This window comes from Myotis nattereri (genome assembly GCF_964212035.1).
Source record: "Myotis nattereri genome assembly, chromosome: 14".
NCBI classification, from domain to species: domain Eukaryota; kingdom Metazoa; phylum Chordata; class Mammalia; order Chiroptera; family Vespertilionidae; genus Myotis; species Myotis nattereri.
Genome location: NC_138089.1, coordinates 47,585,487 through 47,609,171, shown reverse-complemented (window position 1 = coordinate 47,609,171; position 23,685 = coordinate 47,585,487). Strand labels below are relative to the sequence as shown.

The 23,685-nt window shown below is 37.5% G+C and overlaps 1 protein-coding gene across 19 annotated transcripts in view; it reads right to left on the bottom strand.

The window, feature by feature from the left end:
• Window positions 1-23,685, bottom strand: part of RBMS3 (RNA binding motif single stranded interacting protein 3) — a gene marked incomplete at both ends in the record, with an annotated part of 935,783 nt that overhangs the window by 45,509 nt on the left and 866,589 nt on the right. For 13 of the 19 annotated variants that reach the window (XM_081105826.1, XM_081105837.1, XM_081105842.1 and 10 more), the window contains 2 exons: window positions 14,090-14,137; window positions 21,891-22,001. In XM_081105826.1, the coding sequence (XP_080961952.1) occupies window positions 14,090-14,137; window positions 21,891-22,001 (159 nt within the window). The remainder of the gene's footprint in view (window positions 1-14,089; window positions 14,138-21,890; window positions 22,002-23,685) is intronic. The other 6 variants (XM_081105840.1, XM_081105827.1, XM_081105830.1 and 3 more) reach the window with 1 other exon arrangement.

The following is a 23,685-nucleotide window of genomic DNA, read 5'->3' as shown; positions in this document are numbered from 1 at the left end:
TCTCAAAATCCAGGATCCCTTGCTCCTTACTGTCCTTCTGCTCCCTCCTTACTGCTCAGCTCGCTGCTCCTTAGTGCTGCTGCAGAGGCGGGAGAGGTTCCCACCACCACCACTACACTCACCAGCTGTGAGCCGGGCTTCTGGCTGAGTGGCGCTCCCCCTGTGGGAGAGCACTGACCACCAGGGATCAGATCCTGCGTTGAACATCTGCCACCTGGAGTCAGTGCATATTATAGCAACCAGTCATTCTGGTCATTCCGCCTTAACAGTCACTGAGGCTTTTATTATATAGATAATATAATGTATAATGATATATAATGATATATATATATATATATAACACATATATAATATGTATCATGGAAGTTAGACAATACAACGTCATTAAAGTATATTATATATGGTCCCAATTTCAAATGTGTTAGATCAGTTCCATAAACCATAAGAGACTACAAGTCTCACATTAAGGAAATTGGGAAGATTTTCAGATTGTTCCAAGTGATGCATGAAAGAAGCAGAATAAATTATTTGAAATGTGATTTCATTATGAAAACTGTGAAAAGCAACAGCCAAGTGGTTGTGGTTTATTGTCTGCCTTCTGGTAGGTGGACAATAAACTCACATAAATGAAGAGTGACTTTAGATGACAAAATCACTCAAAGATCTATGCCACTTCTATAGAGAGATAAGCTTCTCTTAATTCTGCCTTAAATGCCCTAGTGTTGAGACATAATGAATGGAAGTGGGGAAAATTTTAGAGGCCATCACTGCTACCACCACCACAACATAATCATCACAGTCATCATCATCATCTTGATATTAATACACTCATCTTTTCCTTCTATATATATTCCCCACAATTATGTATATTCAAAGGCTATGCCACTAAAATTTTAGTAAATTATGTAAATTCCAAAGCAACACATCAAAAATGTTGAAAAAGAAATTAAAGACACATGATAATCATTTAATGCATTCTCTTCTAGCTTCTTCTATGTGCATGCTCTAGAACTCAGAATCACAATGATTGTTTAATTTTGTCACTTTTTTCACTTCACATTTATCAATATTACTTTTCATGTTGTTAAAAAAAGCTTTAATATTTATGTTAATGCACCTAAAATAGTTTAATTCTTTAGCCAATAGAAAAGACATGTAATGAATTCCCTTAATAGTTCTCCTATTTTTAGATATTGGGTTAGGAAACTCTATTTTTTTTTTATTTTCTAAAGTTTTAGGAAACTCTATCTTAAATCACTACTTTGGTTCAATCTATCATGGCAAACATAAGGTTAACGGTACTTCAAAAGTTCTAACATACTTCTCTGAATGCAGGGAAAGAGAGAAAAGGAAACCCTACTTATTTACTATCTATGACGAGTCAAGCACTTACTAGGTATTTGACATATGTCATCGCAATTAATCCTCATATTAGTACGCAGATGGAGCTGCTAATGCATTATTGTCTATACCTAAGAAAAGGAAAGGCAGGCTTCAAAAATTTTAGGTGGCTGTCACTGTTAAATAATTATTAAATAATGGGACAAGGAATCATGAATATCCTCTAGACTCTAAAAGCCGTTTCCAATTATTACACCATACTTATGCCTATTCAGAGATGCATGTGTGTGGGTGAATAAAAAGTCCCTGCCTGCACATTTTTAGATTAGATGAACACATAATCACAATCATCTCTCATTTTATCTTTCCACTGAGACCTTACAGCACACAAACTTCCCTGAGCCCATTAGTATTTATTTATTTATTTATTTATTTATTTATTTATTTATTTACTTATCTATCTATCTATCTATCTATCTATCTATCTATCTATCATAGGAATTAGAGCTTCTGTTCTCCCAAACTGAATTTGTGCAGGGTTTCCAAAATTCAGCACTATTTTAAAAAGCACACACACACACACACACACACACCAGCGCACCAATGCGCGGTTGAGAGCAATAGAGAGCTCATGCCACCAGGAACATTTGCAATGCGCTACGCCGGACTCCACCTGTCCTGATAACCAAGGCCAAAAGGAAATGAATTGAGTTCTGTATTTTACATTGCCAGATCAACAGAAGTATATCCGTTCATCTGGGGAGATTCTTGCCTAGGCACTGAACTCAAGGAGCAATTCATCATTTGCTTCTTTATGTGAGGGAACATAGAGTAAAATAATGGACAATTACTTCCACTCTGGGATCTCAAAAAATCTAGTAGCGTTGTTTAAGTGTTTGTGTCATATGCTACCTGCCTAAGACACAAGAGGTTAAGACATTAAATTTTAACTCCGAGAAAGCACTTCTAGAGGGACATGCAATCTTACGGTTCAGGTATTTTGTTGTCTGATAAACTAATTTGACAGAGAGTCTAGAGAAATGTTAGCCTGTCTGTCAGGCAGCATCTCTCCAGGATCAGATGTCTCTAGCATGCCTTTGCCAAGTGCTGAACCGTAGTCCATTCATGACTGGATTCTCTGATGGGAACCTCAAGTGCCCACTTTGTGCTGTAGATTAAAAAGGGAACCCTGTGCAGTCAGTCCCACATATGCTGATTCCTGTCATACAATTAGCTTCCATTCAAACCAACTGTTATCTTGAAGAAGCTCTTCCCCTCTGTTGCATTATGGGGACACTGCCTTTTAGATGACTGAAGTACGAAGTGACTCTGGGAGCTGCTGCTGTGTCGCTAAGCCCATGGCTGCCACTCACTGAGGGATTCTAGGGCAGATTCATTGGGATGCTGCTTTCCCTTCGATGTGTGTGTTGCATCACCAAGTGGAATTTCGCTCTGACTTTGCACAGAAGGGCGGTCATATCTCCAGCCACCCCATGCCTGTCCTATGCAGTATTTGTTCTTTAGACAAAACCAAGAAAGTTCCTTTTCACCTTCTTAGTGCAGAGCAAGAAAACAAAAACATTAGTCAGAAGCAGTTGCCCAGGGGATAACTGATCCATCAAGAATAACTTCCCAATAACCAACCACCACAACAAAAATACCAGCCCGTGTAGGGTGACAAAGATGTAAAATATATTTTACTACAAATCTGTTGAGAGGATGAATCTCTTGCCTTTTCTCTAAATTTCTAAAAGTAAAGAATTCTAAAGTCCAGCAAGGAAATGTTAAACAGGTTATATATTTTGTTTTCTAGGTTGATAATCCTCTGTTGCTGGGTACATACAAATAAATCCCAGAAGACCAGTATATAAGCATGTAAAAAGTATAAGTAGACTTAAAGTGTTTTAATACTTCAGGACTACAATCACTCATGCTGTACAAACTAAAATACTAAGAAATGTCTCAGTCTTCACCTGAATCTCTTCCACCTCTCTTCTTCTGATATTTCATTGGCTTTTCAATAAATGCTTAAAAACCACAAAAATGGTAACTATAAAGGAAAAGTACCTTGGTAAGATGGTGACGTAGGTAAACACCAGTATTCGCCCCCCGCCCCCCTCACAACCACATCAAAATTACAACTAAAATACAGAACAACCATCATTCAGAACCATCTGAAATCTGGCTGAATAGAAGTCCTGAAACTAGAGAAGTAAAGAAGAAAGCACTTTGAGACTGGTGGGAAGGGCAGAGGTGAGGAACGGGCTGGACCAGCACCCACGTGTGCAGTTTTTAAAAAATATCTCAGCTGCAAAGGCCGCCCAGGAGGAGCAAGGGGTCCCAGCTCCATACCAAACCCCCAGCCCAGGGTTCCAGAGCTGGGAAGAGAAGTCCCTGTAAAAACCAGTGGCGGTTGGGGTTGAGTGACATGGAAGCTGCTAGAGACCCAGTGTTCCTTTGTAAAGGGCCAGCACAAGAACTTACTTGGATTCCATCTCCATCGCTGGACTGCTTTTGGGGAATCCAGGGACATACAGAAGGAACTGGATTGTCTGGCATAGGGGCAGGAACTCAGGGGGCGGCTTTCTCCCAGACAGGGGTGCTCACAGGGATCATTGTTCCTGTTCTGAGACCTCCCCTGTTGCAGACCTGACAGGCAGCCATATCCGAGTCTCCATGAGCCTGGCTCACACTGTTGGCTCTATCCTGATGATTCCCTAAGACCTCCACCCCATCCAATTGGCAGCCCTACTCAAGCTGTTTGCAGCAGCTTTACCATATGAATGGCCTGGCCTGGCTCAGGCTTCAAACTTTACACAAATCTCTCAAAAAAGCAGCAGCTGGTGTCACATACCCCAAACCTATCAATGAAAGGCCCAAGACCAGGTACCAGCACCAACCTGCCTTGCTTCACAGGTGGGCCTTGCCTGGGCCAATATAAGTAGCAGCTGCAGACATCTTTGTAGCTACTGTTGGGTGGCCCCAGGCAGTGGCTGACTTTGCACCTCCCTGAAGGTCCCAGATCCAGTGCACCCGGTGGACAGATTCAGACCATACCAGATTATAATTCTACACATCCACAAGTGACACACTCAAGGGGTAGACTCAGTGAGCACCACTGAAGCAAGTCATGCCCCATAGGGGTGTCTCCTACATAACTGCTTTCCCACTATAGTCGTAGCTGGTCCTCACAGCCAATTGGCCTGGAGGTCAATTCCTCTCAGTGACTGCCAACAGCAATCAAGGCTCAACTACTGTACACACAGCCCACACAAGGGCACACCTAGAATGCCCAGCTCAAGTGACTGCGGAGGTTCAGCCACTGGGCCCTACAGGACACCTAATACACAAGACCACTCTACTAATTCAAGGACACATAGCAGCTCTATCTAATATATAGAAACAAACACAGGGAAGCAGCCAAAATGTGGAGACAAAGAAACATGTCACAAATAAAGAAATGGAAGCAAACTACTGGATACAGAGTTCAAGGGACTTAGTGAGACTTTCAAGGATCTTAGTGAGAATTTCAAAGACATGAAAAAGGACCAGTCAGAAATTAAGCATATACTAACTGAAATAAAGAATAATTTACAGGGATTCAACAATAGAGTAGAGGATTCTGAGAATCAAATAAACAATTTGGAATATGAGGAAGCAAAAATACCCAATCAGAAGAGCAAAAAGAAAAATTAATCAAAGAAATATGAAGATAGTGTAAGGAGCCTCTTGGACAACTTCAAGCATACTAACATTTGCATTGTGGCAGGGCCAGCCAGAAGCAAAAGAGAGACAGCAAGATATTGAAAACCTATTTGAAGAAATACTGACAGAAAACTTCTACCTGATGAAAGAAATTGACTTACAAGTCCAGGAAGCACAGAGAGTCCCAAAGAGACCCAAAATATACTATAATTAAAATGCCAAGGGTTAATGACAATGAGAGAATCTTAAAAGCAGCAAGAAAAAAGCACTTAGTTACCTACAGGGGAGCACCTATATGACTGTCAGCTGATTTCTCAACAGAAACTTTGCAGGACAGAAGGAAGTAGCAAGAAATATTGAAAGTGATGAATAGCAAGGACCTACAACCAATATTACACTATCCAGCAAAGTTATCATTTAGAATTGAGGGTCAGATAAAGAGCTTTGTAGACAAGAAAAAGCTAAAGGAATTCATCACCACCAAACCAGTATTACATGAAATGTTGAAGGGTATCCTTTAAAAAGAGGAAGAAGAAAAATATAAAAATATGAATAATAAAATGGCAATAAATACTTATGTATCAACAATTGAATCTAAAAATCAAAATCTAATGAACAAAATAAACTGGTGATTAAAATAGAATCAGAGGCATGGAAACATGAAAAAGACCAACGAATCTCATAAAGTAGGGGGGAGGCGGGGCAGGGAGAGATTAACCAAAGATCTCATATGCATACTTAGAGGCCCAATGCACGAAATTTGTGCAAGAGTAGGCCTTCCTTCCCCTGGCTGCCGGCACCGGCTTCCCTCAGACCACCAGCAGGCACCTGGGACCCGGGCTTCCCTCACAGCTCTGGCTTCATCTGGAAGGTCGTCCAGGAGGATGTCCAGAAGTATGTCTGGTTTAATTAGCATATTATGCTTTTATTATTATAGATATGCATTACCTATTGACACAGACAATAGGGTGGTGAAGGCCTAGGGTGGGGAGGGAACTGGGTGGAGATAGGAAATGGGGGGAATAAGAGGGACATCTGTAATACTCTCAACAATAAAGATTTAAAAATAAATGCATAAAATTTTAAAAAAAGAACAAAAAAGAACGTTGGTAATAGTATTGATTTGGAATATTTATGAAAATAAATTGATTAGAAATAAGAGTGAGCAAACTACAGCCCACATGCCAAATTCAACTTGCTGCCAATTTTAATAAGTAAAGCTTTACTGGGACATAGCCATGCTCATTTACTTATACATGGTCTGTGGTGGCTTTTGCCCTAAAAGACTGAGTTGTGTAGTCATGACATAGACCGTATGGCCTGCAAAACCTGAGATATTTTCTATCTGGACCTTTACAGAAATAAAATTACTTGATTAGAAAACAGGCATATGATTTTGTATCCTCCTAGCCCAACTCCCCATCACCACCCCTCATAAAAATGGACTAAATAACAGTGATGTTTATATACCAGAACAGTCTATTTGCTTAACCCCTCTTTGGTTACCAGTTACTTGAATAGAGCAATGAAAATTGTGGTCCCTCAGACTTCATTTTGGTAACGGAGGGATCGATATAAATGTACCAGCAGGAACACAATAACAGCATGCACAAGCCTGTTTGTCAAATATTTGTATAAATATCAAGTACAAAGTCCCATTCTGTGCTTTATGACAGTTCTTTATAACCCTATCCTCTGTTAGACCCCATGCTCTTTGTAGGCAAGGAAAGCATCTGTGATCTATAGCCTTGGTTCCTTGTAGCACTACAGGAGCTGAGAAAATATTAGTTGAATGAATACATAGTAAGTAGAACAAAGTCTCCCTTATTAGAACTTATTGGAAAGAAAAAAATCAATTAATTAGCACACTTAAACAAATGCAGTTTTGTAATCAAAGTAGATGCACAGTATTTGAGCAAAGAAATGAAACCAATTTTCATGCATGGCTTGTGGGAACACATAACTCTGTGTCAGGTCTTTTACAGTAAATACAATTTAATGGCTAATTGTTGCTAATTGGAGGTACTAATGGTCCTAATGTTTAATTAAGAGATGGAAATCGTTTGTAATTAGCACATGGTATCCATGAAAACAGATGTTGTTTAGAGCTGAAAAAATAGTTTTGTTCTTTGAAGAATTTTAAACAACTCCTCCCATCCCAATTATGAGAGAGTTTTATAAAGTAGTTCTCACCCGAGAAGAGGCGGTATAAAGACAGGCTTCAACCAAACCTTTGGTAGAGCATCGCCAATTCCACATTAGTGAGGCTTCCCAATGCAAAGTGATGCTATGGACTAGCAAATGCAATATGGAAAAACTGCCTACTATTTTAACAGTGAATTTTGCCCTAATTTGGGCAAATACCTCTGTAAAGGACTTCATTTGCTGAGCATAATTTCCTGACTATGACACTGAAGGACTTCATATTCAACCACACTGAATGAATCTGCATCATGACTAAACTATACTTTTTCTGTGAAATCTTGTCATGAAGTTGTATTGATAACATTGAATATCTTCAACCTATTTTAGCTGGTGTGCAGAAAGGATATGCCAGAGAATAAATATATGTTCCAGATGTTCTGTGGATTCTTCTCATGCATTTTGGGGGCACTTTTCTCATTTTTTGTCTTTTCCAAAAAAAGATTCAAATTTTGAACTCTAAGGTTTTTAGAAAAGGTGAACAAATTTTGGTTCCACTTTGGTTCTCTGTCAATAGTTTTTGCTTGATTTCAGGATGACACCCTTCAAGGGAACTAAGCTTAAAGCAACTGAGATAAAATTTTGACAACATATTATTTTTAGTTTTCATATGTGCCACATCAAATCCAACTATGAAGAGAAAAAAAATGACTTCAAGATTTTTTTTAAAAAAATTTGCTTAAAATAGAAAGATCTTTTAAAGAGTTGTAACTGTTGTAGAAAAGAAAAACCAAAAAGAGAACAGACTCTTGATTTTGCATGGAAAATGCAGGTAGTTCCAACCTCTGTCCTGTGTTCTTTAAATGAGCTGGATAGATGTAGCTGGGACTTTGACAAGGAGAGGTAACTCTAGTGAAATAAATCAAAGACTCCCATTTACCAAACTTTAGCCACTTTCTCTTGGACATCCCTATGGTCTTTGCTGTATCCTTTCTGAATTATTTTTTTTAAATGTATTTACTGTTTAACTATTCCTCTTAGACTTTTCCTAAGCAAAGTATTCCTTAAGCCATGCTTTTGGTGAACTTATTCTGTTATTCAAATTTACATAAAAGTAACTATATAGCTGCTGAAATAAAAATAAAAAGTTTGGGGCCCTGTACTCATAAATTAACTTTAAGGTATCAAAGTGATACACAAATCACACTCTGAAAAACACTGATCTGAAACACTTTTCTGCCTTTAAATCTATATTCCAAGTTTCTGGAAAGAACTTTGTACTTAAAAATTCTTCATAGGTTTTGTAACATCTTTTGGAAGTATGCTGTTAGTGATCCCCTATATTTGGGATATTCTTCCTGACAATTAGCCCATATCTTATTAATGTCAAAAACCAAATAAAATAACACCATTCCAGACATAAAAACACCCCATTTAAATAGCAGCTTAATTTCTTTAATCTTTGTCACCTTCACCTCCAGTCCACTTTGGCCACCTGTCCCCATGACCTTGACTTTGCCAAGAAATAGTTTATTATCCAAAATCTTTAATCCTAGTATTTACTCTAGACCACTTCATACATGTCATTGATACCTCTTCTCTTTCTTCCCACTTTCTCCCTGTCTCCCATTGCCTATGGCCCTCTTTTCTCGTTCTGCTCATCCTATGAAGTATATTGATTGAATTTGTCACTCAATCACTCTTTTGACAATACTGTCACCATGCATTGCCCTTTTTCTCACTCTACCAAGTACAACCTTAGCTGAGGATTAATCCACCTGAATGCCTTTCTGGCTACTGGTCACTGCTGTGGAAAATTAAACCTCTTCACAAATTGGTATCACAAAAATTTGTAATCGGTAGTTTCAAATGGACCCCTACTGCTGCCTTTCAAACTTTCTATGTATTGTTAGTTGGCTTTCTTACTCCATAGTTTCCCAAAATTCTCTTTTCCATGACATCTCCCATTCATTCTAAGATGTCACTTAATATGTCTCATAAAAACAAATAGTATTTATCATGTAGGAAATTCTTTGATTTCCTATTCCTACATTCACAAACTTGCATGCACATATTTCATCCCCTCCTTTTGTCCTCGCACATTCCTAGAAGTATCTGGCTTCCTCAGTGACCTTGCTTAATGAGTCACCCCTCCATGAATTACATTTTCATATTTTAGAACTCTTTCCTGGCTTCTTCCTATTATGACCAAATATTCCCCATCTTAAAAAGTAGTAAATCAATGATTTTCATTGTCCATTTGGTTTTTCCTACTCTTCTTGAAAGCCAAATATGTTGCATTTCTGGCATTTGTTACACCCACTTCCTTACATGTACTGTCTTCATTCTTCCCCTTAAAACTGCACCATCAGATTGACTAGTGATCTCTCTGAAACTAAATCCAACGGCTTCTATTCAGGGCTCATCTCACTAAATAGGCTTCTTTGGAAATACTTTCTCTCTTTGGCTTATTTTGGAAACATTAGATTCTTGGTTTTCCTGCTATGCCTATAGTTGTCTTTTCCAATCTTTATTTTAGGCTCCTTGTTCTTAAATTTCTTTTTTTTTTTTTTTGGGGGGGGAGGTGGTGGCCATTTTTTTTTTAAGGATCTGCCTACTTGCCTTTGTTCGAAGCACATTCCCTGGGTGACATGTCTTAATTCCAAGATGATCACTCCAAAATCCACCTGTAGCTAAGGGCTATCTTCTGACCTCCAGACACACACATCCAAATACTTATCTCCATTTGGATGCCTCATAGATACTTCAAACTCAACATGTACAATACTGAACTTGGCTATTTCCCTCTGTTTTATTAATTAATGTATTAATTAATGTGTTAATTAATTTAAAGGGGTCTTAGAGACATGTTCAGGAGGTTAGCTTAGGATGAGATGCCACTGCCCACTGCTTCCTTGGTTGCAAGTCTCGTGGGGTCCCTTAGAATTTAGGGATACCTGCCTATGGAGGATGGAGAGGGGTAAGGGAATGGCACAGGCATGCTCCCCTGTGGGATAGCATGCCTTTCCTCTGGATTAGATGCTTAAAAATGACATATCAGGCCATTGAATTGACAGGAACTTAACTCTTCTCCTTCTATCTTGATATCCATTTAGTTACTAAGTTTTACATATTGTACTTCCTTAATATGTCACAAATTTGTCAACTCTCTATTATCATTTCCACAACTTGAGCACATGCCAACTTGATTTCATGCTTGGACTCCTGAGTTCTGGATCCCCCCTTTTCTAGTTCTGTATGTCTCCATTGCATTCTCTGCCCTATATCTGGAGTGGTCATGTCACTCTCCAACTTAAAAACTTTTAGTGTTCATCTATTGCCACCTGGATAAAGTTCAAGTTACCATTTCTGGTGATATGGCTCCAGTTTATTTCTCCAGACTCATTTTCTCTTTTCTACTCCTCATCTCTCGCTATGTATCCCTGTCCTGTTGAACCATCTGTAGTTCCCAGAATTTGTCATACTCTATACCCAAGAGTCCTTTCTGTGCTACCTACTTGGTCTGAAATGTTTCTGCTCCAACTTATTTTTTACTTGGTTAATTCCCATATACCCTTATGTCTCTGTTTAGATGTTTCTTACACTTTCACTAACTTCTACTGTATGTTAGTTGTTTCTTCTTTGTGCCACCGTAGTATCTTGTAACAAGAATAGGTACAGTTGTTACTAATAACATTTGAGCACTTATTTTATGTTAGGATCTGTTTTAAGCAGGCTATATATCTTAAATTACCTAATTCTCACAATAGCCATATTAAGTAATTATTATTAATTCCTCAAATAAGCTATCAAAGGCATAGAGAAATTAGGTAATTTTCCAAGGTTCCACGACTAGTAAGTTACACAAGTAGTTTCTGAACTCAGGAATCTTATTGGAGAGTTTACAAAAGTGAACATCATATATTTGTTCATATGGAAGCTCTGAAGACATTGTGTTGTAATTACCATTTGTAACTAACTTCCTAATTGGATCCTAGGTTCTTAGAGGGAAGTTGTAAACCTAACACCCAATACAATAATGGCCACTCCCAATAAATATTATTTGAATAAAAAAAAGATGATATGTGACTCAGAGAGGGAAGAGTCCTACAATCAGATTTGCCTCGACCTAGCCTGTGTCCACCATTGTGACATTTTGCTCTGAGAAAGACAAATAACTTGCTGTCATCTAGTCACCCCACACTATTTCCTGTCTCCAAGAGTTTACATATCTTATCTCATTTCCCTCCTGAATCTTTCCCACTCTCGTCTAACCCATCGGATCCTATTTGTTCTTCCAAATACAGCTCAGAATTTTATTCCTGAGGGTTTCTAATCTTCTTTTAAGAGTCTAGATTTTAGTTCCTCCATATTTTATACACTTAAACATCACAAACAACATTATTAGACCATGTGTTTTTTTTTAACCCGGGGTCTATTTTGTATTCACTGTCTATCCCTAGTACTTGAGTAAAGCACCTAAGACTCAGAAGGTATTCAATAAATATTTGATATATTGGTTATGTCTCTGTAGATTACAAAGCAGATATTTTCAACTCTGATACATTATGATAATCTAGTGGGTTCCTACACTGACAAAGAATTAATTACTACTTGGGTTGTCAAATATTGATATACTGGGAGATATGGGAAGGAAATATTACAACACCTTTGCCTGCTTCACTTTCCTGATTTTCCCAAGGGTTGGGCAAAGGATATTCCATTTTTCAAAAGTCACTCAAGTTGTGCCCACCAGACAATTTATAAACATTTTTAGAAGGTAAGTTTATTTTCCTTTACAGGTAGACCAAAGAGGCCAAAGAACTCTGTGCAAATTTATCAGATGTCAAACCACCAATTAAATCTTACCAGGGGAAAACAACGGTAAAGTCCTGTAAATTGTTCTTGTTCCTGTCACTTCTATATCAGTGCCTTCTTCTGTATTCCACTGATGGGATCATAGCACTTTAAAAAAATATTAATGATAGCAGTACCAGGGCTTTCTAACTGTTCTATGTGATTACTGTTTCTTGTTGCTTAAGCACACACAAAAATACCAGATTACATTTCTTAAGGCTCTACTTTAATTGAGTCATTTCTCAGCTCATGAAGTCTCAGTGGCAGCTGTCCATGGAATTAGGTGAGAACTCTAAGCCAGATGTTCTGCTTCAATTCATATGCATTGATCCTGACCCATGGCTGATACCTAGTAAGTGCTTTTGATGTTTTCATTGCTTTTGTGTGTCTCTGTGTGTGGTTCTTAAAAGTGAAATCAGGAAACCTAGTAGAAGGAAAGTTTCAGTTTCTGTCTTTCCTCATTATTAATATTGTTGAATTTTCAAGAATAGGTGCCTCTTGTTAAACAAAGATGCCATACATTAAACCAAGTAAAGGCTATACTAAACAAACTATGCCAAATGAAACACATTATGATATGATAGGATACACACTTTGGGGGAAGATAAGTGATGTTTTAATTAATGACCATTTATAGAGCTCTTCAAAAAGAGCAAAGTGGACCTGGCTGGTGTGGCTCAGGGATTAGAGTGTCAGTCTGTGCACCATTGATTCCTGGCCCAGGGCACATACCTGGGTTGCAGGTTTAATACCTGTCCCTCTCTCCCCCATCAGTCAGGGCGAGTGTGGGAGGCAACCAATCAATGTGTATCTCTCACATCAATGCTTCTCTCTGTCAAAGATCCATGGAAAAAATATCCTCAGTCCTTGGGTGGGGATTAGAAAAAAAAGTGATTTCACAACTGAAAGCTAACTCATTGTTTCTCAACTGAACTTGTAAGATGAATTTCCAGCCATGAGCACCATTAAACAAGTCCATCAGACATGAGGAAAGGATTGCCCTTGAGATGCTAGGTCAGGCAAACCCAGGGGCCAAGAGCATGCTGTTCTCTATTTGAAAACCGCTGCTCGGTGGCCAGGCTCTACCCACAGATGGGCGCTCCTGGCCTTCATCTCTTGCTTTAGGTTGTATGTCCTCATCATCTAACACATGAAAGGATCAAAGAGTTCAGAGCTCTTTAGGCTGCCAGTATTTTATTTAGTTAAAAACAAATCAACAAAAGCAAAAAATTATGCCCATTATCCTCTTTGCAAGAAACCAAAATTCAAAGTTAAGAAAGCACAAGATCTGTGCAATCAAAATAAAACCCCACCCTTTCACATACCCATCCTCTACTATGAACTGCACCACCGAAGTATATGAAACAACTTAAATATTGCTAATAGCAATCCTCAAGATGCTAACGCACTCTCAGATCAATCTCTGCCACTTTGCTGTACAAGTGGAACGTTGGCAGCTTCTCTTTCAATATCCAAAATACCATTTTTGGAACAAATCTGAAGTTTTGATTCATTCAACAAACAATTATATTGAGCACCTACTATGGGTGAGACACTATGCTGGGTGTTGAGCAAGCAAAATGGGATGATTTTCTGATTTCAGAAGAATTCTGGTCTCCAAAGCAGTGCTTCTCAAACTACATTTTGTTAATTTGTGCCCTCCTTTGATAAACATAAATGTCCTCTCCCACTTCTCAGAAATTCTGATGGACCCTCCCACACTTTGACCCTCTGATACACAGAACATAGTCTCTACGTTCTGTGTATCCTTCACAGACCAAATGTCTTCGAGCTTTTACTTTTTATTACAAAAGCAACTTATTTATTTTTCATACACAAAATTGGACTGAACTATTAAATACATTTTTGAACCATGCTCTGCCCACTCCCTTTGCCCCACTCTACCCCGCACCCCGGAACTGAAATTTACATTCCTTATACCCAGCCCCATTGAGAATCACTGCTTTAAAGAGTTTTGGAGAAAACCAGGCAACTTCCATCTCTCCCCACCAATCAAGTCTGAAAGGAATTAGAATTTTCCTACCTGACACAACAGCTGGTGGAGTATCATAATCCTGTCTTGGGACTGAATCTTTGAATGAAAAGAGCATGAGAAAGAATGCAATGAAGTACAAAAGAAAATAAAACAGAATCTTAGCTCTACATCTTGGAAGTGCCCACTCACTGTATGTCATGAGGTTGCCTAACCCCCCTACCTCCAAGTTCTTCAGGCACTATGACCCTTACCCAGTTTACAGTAGTTACAATGGTCACCATAACCACCACACTGTACATGGTGTTAGGGTCCACCTGCTAGGACAGTACACTCCATCCTAGAACACTGTCATCTTCCTCAGTCTGTCATTACTTTGGTCACTTCTATGGGGTATCAATATGAAATCTGGACCCTCTCTGACCCAAAAGTTCTACAAGGCAGCCCATCTAGAAGGGGCCCAGAGCACAATATGAAACCAAGTCCTGGAGAAAAAATAAAGAATGGAAAATTTGAGATCAATAAAAAATGTGCACATTTCCATACTCCATGGGGGCTGATGCATTTTGATCACTCAGCTCTGACTCTGATCCCAGTGGTTGTCTGTCAAGACCAAGGGGCTTTGCCTGCTGGAGCAGTGAGAGCAGAGACAAGTAGGACAATCTACTCAGCAATGATTGCTGTCTTTTTCCTAAGTGTTGTAACATTGGAGGTAGCAAATATTAGGGAAAGACTATTTAAACCACATGACATCCATTTCAAAATTTGGGGTTATATGGGACCAAATAGATCTGTTTTTTTTTGTTTTTGTTTTTGTTTTGAAAATGAGAAAGAGGCTTTGGTTTAGTAAATTTCTTTAGCCAGAGATCTAAAAAAGGAAAGTTGGATCTGACCTATGGCTCAAGGCCCCTCCACCTCCACACCCCCCTTTAAAAATGGAAAGTTCTAATCTAGCCCAATTCCCCTTGGAGGGGTAAACTGCGTGAAAAGACCAAATATCGATCACATTCAAATAAACTGCCAAAACACGGTTACATAGATGGTTCTGTGATACCCTTATTCCATTTATATGATCATTATCTCTTTAAAAAACTAAAATCTCAAACTTCCTTTTTCCATTGAGTTAAAAACTTCATTTGGACTATCAGACATTTCTCCATTTAATCTCCTTGCCACAAAAGGAATATGTTAATCACTTTCTCATGAGAAGACAGATAAAAATATTGGTCAAAGATTCAAAAGCAAATAAACCTTAGGCATGAGTCATTTTGCTTCTCGCAACAGGTATGTGAACTAGTGAATTGATTATCATCACCAAAGCTAGAATAAGTAGAATCATTTTTATAGGGTCTCCAAATATGTTCTTAAATAGTGGTAGTAATTCCTAGTTCCTTTTTAAAAACTGCAATCACACATTACTACAAACAAACAAACAAAAAGTTAATTTTAAGATCATGCCACTAGTCATTTTTCCACAAATACATTTATATTAAAAATAAATAATAAAAGTATTATTATTGTATACTTGGAGAATGTATAGAAATATGATTAAAATAGGAATGACCCCCTAATCCCATCACCCAGAAATAACCACATTTGTTTTGTATTTCTATAGCCTTATTTCATAAATATTTTTTCATGTTTGATACATATGTAAATTTACATCCTGCTCATAATGATAGCTCATCCTTTTCCTACTTGGTTTAATTTCTTATAACTCCATGTAGTATTGCATTCTGATTTGTGAATGTCTTATGGTTTAATCATTCTTCTTCATTAGACATTATAACGAACACTAGCTTGAACACTTTTGAGGTATAAAGGCTTTAGTGTTACTTTAGAATATTTCCATAAAATAGCTTCTAAAACTAAAACTTATTGGTCAGTCATCAGAGCTGTTTTAAAATGTCTTGACTGTCCACCTTCTATCCAACTGGGACTTTTACAAATTTAGATCCCTGTCATCACATAAATAAGAATGTTTATTCCTCACACCTTCATCAGCAATGCATATTTCATCAGCAATGCATATTATTTTTATAACTGTATTTAATGGATCAATGTGTGTATGTCTCTGTGTGTATTTGATTAAATTACTATTTATTTCATTATTATTTTTTCATGTTTTATGGCATTCTATTTCCTCTTTTACCAACTATATATTCACATTGTTTTTATCTATTGGGCTCTTGTACTTTGTTGCTAATTTCTTTGAAGTCAGAAAAAATATTTAAGCAGCAAAAACTTAATATTTGCAATTAAACTTTCATAATACTAGACTTTCACTTAATGCCTCTTCACTTTTTGTTTAAAGCAGGGGCCCTCAAACTTTTTAAACAGGGGGCCAGTTCACTGTCCCTCAGACCGTTGGAGGGCCGGACTACAGTTTAAAAAAAAACTATGAACAAATTCCTATGCACAGTGCACATATCTTATTTTGAAGTACAAAAACAAAATGGGAACAAATACAATATTTGTGCTTGCATGTGGCCCGCGGGCCGTAGTTTGAGGACCCCTGGTTTAAAGACTACCTTCAAAGTTTATTTATCTTAGAATAAGACTAAACAAATTTAAAAAGCTATTCCCTTTTGTCTATATTTTCAGTCTTGTATTTGACCGTTTTTAATTAATTGACACCTTTTCCTCAAAAACCATTTAAGGAGATATACTCATTGCCATTTGTGAATTTATGATATTATTTTCTAGTCTTGAGCCCACTTAACACTATGTGTTGTTCTTTATTACTCTTAGCCCTAATACTGATACATAATAATTTAAAAAGATAATCTCTGAGCAAAATTAGTAATTCAACATTTTAGAGTAATAAAGGAGAAATGGTATGACTGGAAAAATGTTAGGGAACTACATGCACAAAAGGAGTAGAATTACAAGATTATCTTTGTGAGTGGCTGTGGCTACACCATGGAATCCAATGATGTCACAAATCAACAGTGGTTTGGAGAATACAAACAGAACTGCAGATAAGGAGCCTGCAGAACAAAAACTTTTATTTCTTTCAACGGATTCCGGTGACATTGTAAGCCACTGGTGACCACCAACTGAACAAATGAAAATGAGATAAGAAACTTGTAAAACAAGATTGTCATGCAATTTGGAGGTTCTCATAACACAGTAAAATCCCCAGTGATTTCGGCTAAAGCTTACAATACAGTGATAAGAAATGGTGGTTAACAGGGCTTTGGTTCTATCCAGGGACTCCTATGACAAGAAAAAAAAAAAAAGTGGAAAAGCTAGAAAATTCTCCAAGGTCAGCAGAGGCCTGGAATAAAACAGTTATTTTATTTCTTTTACGGCTGGGAGACTCTATCTAGCTCAAAAATACGTAGAGAATTGAACAATAAGCATTTGCGGTGGCAAATGGTAGAGAAAGGTTAAACTACCTGGCTTCCATTTCAAAATTGGGGGTTACAAGGGACCAAATATATCTACTTTTATGAGGATGAAAAAGAGGCATCTCAATAAACTTCTTTACCCAAGGATCTTAGAAAGTGGGATGTGGCCTATGGACTAAGGCCTCCCCGCGCCCCCCTTCTAATACTGGAAAATTCCAATCTAGCTCCAACTCCCCATTAGCCCTGGACCACTGCCTACTGTAGATCATTCACTGATCTCTCTCTGCTCTTCCCCTGGAGCCTATCTGTTTCTGGATGGAGGCTCCTGTCTTTATCTTGACTCGTCACTGCTCACATCTTGTTTGCAGAATTTCAGTGAGCTTAGATGTCTGAAAGCCTCTGAAGTTACTGGTAAGAGAGACACATGATCAGATAATTTTAGATTGACTGGCTGTGGCGACATGCTGGAGAATGGATTGGAGCCCATTGAGACAGGAAGCAGGAAGAGCAGTTAGGAGACTATGATAAGTAATCAAGTGAGACCCAGGGCAGAGCCTACAAGTGTGGAGGAAGGGATGTATTTGACAAATGTCTATGAGACTAAATTGATGGGAATTGAAAAGTAATTGTATATGGTGCTGAGGGAGAAGGAAAGAGTCTAGGCTGAGTTCTAGGATTAGCATTTGACTAGCAGAGCAAAAGGGCATGGATATGGCTTGAGAGGAAATAAAAGGCAGGAATGTGTAAGCGGAAGGGCATCAGTGGGGAAGACACCTGGGGAAGCTAATGCGATTAGTTTGGTTCATGCTGACTTTGAGATATCAGAGGGAGATTTACATGAGACAGTTAGCAAATAGTTGGAAAAATGGGTCTAAAAATGTAAGATGAGGTTAGCACGGAGGACTCAGATTTAAGAGTCTTTGGCATAGCAAGCAGAGTTCAAAACCATGAAAGTAGATGGCATAGCTTAAGGAAATCATGTATTAATGAGAAGTTAAAAAATGGAATCCTGTCTGAGCAGCCTGTGAAAGAACAGAAGCAGCAATGGCCAGAAGAGTCAGAGGAGACCTAGGGAATCCCTGGGCAGGAGTCACAATCTGAGAGCTTTTAGGGCAAACTGGGTTCAATATTCAAATACAGGGAAATGTTCCATTAAGATTTAAATATTTAATTTATCTGAAAAAATTGGAAGGGGAGGCCACCCTAGGTCTGTATGCCTCTGTAGCAATAGCGACCTGGAGTCGAGTAGTGGCTGCCTTCCTTAGAGGCAACATCATGTTCCAGGCTGCCAAGGGTGCCACCTCCCCCTACTGTTCACCTCACTCTCAGGCAGAGAGGTTATTAGTATTGCATTAAAAACATCTCTAATTTAAAATGTCATCTCCACTATCAAGTATATTTATAGTACATGAGAGGACAATGTAGACCAAAGTTGATTCTGTACTTCTAGGCTTTTTGCTTGAATCAGCCAACTTGATTCATTAATGTGACTTGGCTGGCCTCTAGAATTTTTGAGTTTACAACCTTGGAAGAGTATGTTAGGCGCTAAGGAAGTGGAAACGTGAAAAAGAAATGTCATGCCAAATGAAATAGAGTAGGCCAGTGTGTTGTGCTGTGAACTTGTTAATTTCCTACATCCCTTCTGGTGACTTGGACTAGATTCCTACCAGTTGAAGCCACTGGATATAGGCGGGTAAGGACAGCTCATTTGATAAGCATCTATCTTCCAGATTTCACACTGTATTAGGAATGTCACATATGTCATTGCATTTAACGCTGGCAACTCCCCGGGGATGTAAATGTTATTTTTCTACTTTGTAGAAGAGGAAATAAAGGTTCAGAGAGGTTAAAAACCTGCCTAAACGTGCATAGCTAATAAGGAGCTGAGCTGGACTTTGAACTTAAGTTTGATCCCAATGTCCACTGTTCTTTCCATGACAATAGGCAATCTTCTCAGCAATAATAAAATACATTGAAAAGAAGCAATAGATGGGAAAATCTGATAGCCACTCCACATACCAATCAAAAATTCACATAAAATGAATCTATGATGGCATGATGAAGTACAAGAGTGACAGTTCAAGAAAAATGTATACCAGTATTCTGGACACTAGATATAGCGGTATTTTGTTGAATAAATCAACAAAGTAATATTGTTTTCTTTCTGCCTTTCCGGAACCTTATGAACTTTCAAATCTTTGCAAAACATCAATTTATACAAAGTTTATCATATACATAAACATTTTTTTTTTAGTACAAATGTGAAGGGAGAAAAGAATGGGAGGAAAAGCTACAGAAAATTTGGTATTAAAAATAAACCACAAATTTTAAACTTTTGCTGAGAAAGGAATGGGATGTATATCATTCTTGAATAATTTGCCCATTTCCAGCTAGGTAAAAATAGTGATCTTACATATAAGTGTGTTCTTGTTGAAAATGCTCAAATACTAATCATAATATATGTTATTGAATCAATAACTATTATAATCCTAAATCTGTTCTTCATGTTTTAGTTTATTTTTCAATTCCCTAAAGGATCCAGTCAGATTCTCAATTAAACTTAGCTCTTATGTTTTTTTCTAGTTTGCAAATTTGAACTTCAGCAAGTCAGCTGGCTTTGCTTTTGATTCAAATGACTAGGATTTATAAAGTGTTTCTTGCTGGGCTTTGCATTATAACTCCCTCTCTTATCAGATTCCAGATTGTTATTCAATATAATAAGATTGCAATACTTCACTTATTGAGAATTTATGATCCCTTAAGGAGATTAAGGCTGACATGAAGGGAAATCAATAGTGAGCACATGAGAAACTTGAGGCCTCTCAACACTTCATGGAGTCTGTTTTGCTGGAAAATGAGCAAAGCAATGACAAATAATCCTTAACACAGTACTAAAAGCTCCAGAAATATTATCTTCAAATTTTATCTCCCTGATGAAAATTAGCTGTGCCACAGTGTAGAGTTAAATGTCACCTTAGACATGACTTTTAAAAGTCTAGGTCAGAGCCCTAAAAAATCATTTGACCCAGCCCACCCTTCAGACAGGTAAAGTATCATCAACTGCTTTTTCTAGGATCAGAAACTGAAGTCTTAGAGATAGGTACTTTATGTTAATAAAATTAAACTTCTTTATTGAAACAAAGCAACTCTTTCCACTAGCTTTATGGACTTTATTCCTATTTAGAGCAGATTATTGAGGCTTCAGTGGACATGTCAGAAACATCTTATATTCCCAAAAAGCCTATGTATCAAGCAAGCCATTGCTTTAAGGTAAAATTTCCAATATATAACTAGTGCACATAGTATATGATGATATTTGGAGATGATGCTAGCATTATTGTGAAGAATCACAGAAGTGGTGACTATGAGACATATAGCCTTAAAGACACAAAGGCACGTAGTCAAAGGAGCCCAACATATCATGTTCAATACTTCAACTAGACAGAGAGAGAAATTGAGACTGGACAGATAGAAACAATAGGGCTCAATCAAGATTTGAGGCTAGAACTCCCAACTTCAAGTCCAGTGTTATTTCTATAATACTTAAGCTGCTTCCGTAAAAAGAAGATATATTTTTCTTTCTACCTCTTTAAAAATGAAAAATTACCTGCCTTAACATTTATAAAAAAATAAAAACTCTTAGGAATGGTGTCACATAAGAGGTTGACTTTGATGTCTTTCACTGTTCTCTATAATGGTAATTAACAAAGTTGCAGTATTCCAGGTTGTATTAAACATTTGCCTTCTTGACTATTTGGGGAACTGTCTTTGTATGGATTTAAAAACTAACACAAAGTCTTGCAAATGATTTCAAAGGCCTCACTGATATAAAATCAAGGTTGCAATGGGAACTCTTTGATATACTTTTGTTCCCTAAGGAAAAATAATGGCTAGTCGAAAATATCCCAATTTATAAAAAAAAAAAAGATTAAGTATGTTAGATTCTTTTCCCATTTTTCAACATAATCTATGTCAATATAGTCAAAAGAAAGATGAAAAGAACTCGGATTATGTCAGGTTCTCAATTACTTTTTACTGACTTAAACATGGAAACTGAATAAAAAGCCCTGTATATTAGTCATAGTCAAGGTTGGCCCCCACTGTAAGTAACCTGGGAAAGATATATTAGCTGAAGTGGTAAGCATCTGGGAAAAGAAAAACAGGCTCAAGTATATTAAGTTACAAGGTCTAGATTTGCAGGTACATGCATAAAGACACTCTTCCAAAAACAGACATTATACTTGGTGCATTTTGTTTCAAGAGCAAGAAGTAACTCAAATTTAGATGCAGCACAATACAGCCTTCAGCGTTGTCAATGTGAGTAAACGTGTCCCAGAATGGAATACGCAGGCAGAAGGCAGCTTGTTCACACTCGAACCTGAAAGGTGTGTTAGTCAATGGTACAGAGCCAGATTTGCTGACAATGCCAGTGAAACTAGAGAATTTCATCTTGTCGAAGAAATCCAAGAAAACAGAACAAAACAAACTCTTCAACTCACCGTTCCTGTTGTGCCCAACGAAAGGTGGTTCATCTGTTGTGTCAGGGGGCCCATCATGTTTGCTGGCTGCATTGACATTGGATGGTCCATTGTCGGCGTAATCACAGCACCCTAGAAGCACACACAATGTCCGTCTGAAAATACGTTCCACAGGAAGGAAACTTCAAACACATAAACACAGTAGACAGCGTTAACACCCAACGTGTTTACTTTACTAATACTGAAAAGGCTAAATTCAACCATGTATAATTTTTACATCCACCCATGACATTTTCTGTTCTAAATATATAGCATTAAGTGGCTTCCTTTCCTCCAATGTGATTTGTCCGTGATGTATTTAAAATGCTTGTTATTTATAATTCTAATATTTAATGTAGAATGTATTCCAAAATATCATATATATGCCCTCTCATTGTTCTAAATACTAACTTCTCTTAATAAAAAATATACAAATATGATGGAAATTCTCTAGTTTTTATTGATACTGCATAAAACTTTTGGTTTACAACATTTATCTATGATTCATATGGGCAGATTTTGATCAGCTCAGTACAATCTACCACTGTAGTGATAACACTGGTCCAGATGGGTTTCTTCACTGGATCTCTTTGGACATACTAAAATCTAGTATAAATGTAATAAAAATTCAAGTTACTATTTCCCATGTTTTAAAATTTGAATATTTTGACCTACTTTCTTTGTGTCTATGCTTTTGACAGAAGATATTAAACTGTTAAATGCCAGTCAAATACAACATTGCTATACTTTTCTAAAAATGTAAAAATATCGTTTCATCAGGTGTTAGGAAAGCATCCCTTTAGAATATGCTTTTTGATTTATTATAACTATTGGAATGAAAGAAATATTACTAGATATTAAAAAAAAAAACACCCAAAAAACAAAAACCACTTCTGCCCATACACAAAGCATCGCATGGCTATTGAAGCACAGCCAGGCCACATACCCCTTTCCTTTTCCTCTACCCTACTTTTCTGCCTTAATTGACTAATTTAGACAATGAAAGATATTTTTAAAAAATTAAAAATCTAGGGTTGGATAGGGTCTTTGATATTATATTATGCCAATGTTTTATTTTAAAGATGATGATAAAGGCAGAAGCTCATGCTTATAGCAGCTCTTTTAAACATTCTATGGCAATAACATGGTAGGTATCTGAATGCTATTTTTTCCTATAAACATTACTTTTTCACGATGTGACTTTTTCTCCATATTTGTAAGTAAACGTTTTGAAGAAATAAAACTAGGACAGATCCACGTAGACGACAGGCTTTCAGACCCCAAACTAATTACCCACAGGCAAATGTTTCCTAAAACACTTTTGCTCAGGATGATTAATTCCTCATGTTTCTATCCAAGTCCAACTTCCCGACTGTAGGTGTTAAAGGATCAGGCTATCACTCAGCCTTTTTTATGGACTCCTCTCCATTAATATGGAGGAAGAATAGCAATTGAGCCAAATATTTGGAAATGCTTACTATACAGATTCCGCTTTGCTCCAAAAGGCTTTTGAGCAAGATTCAACCAGAAAATATGTTATTTTAAAGGTCTCTAGCTTGTAAATATACACGGTTGTGGATTTGTGTTGTTTGAATGTTGTGATGCTTCTGTGAATTGTTGTTCACCGGGATGCTTCTTGAATGAGACACATGATAAAAACTTTAACTTGAAATTCAGACACACATCACAGTTTCTTCCTGCTGTCTAAATTGCTTTAGCAAAACCATCTTGATATTAAAAACAAAAATCACTTACTGGCCTTCATTTAAGAAGAACG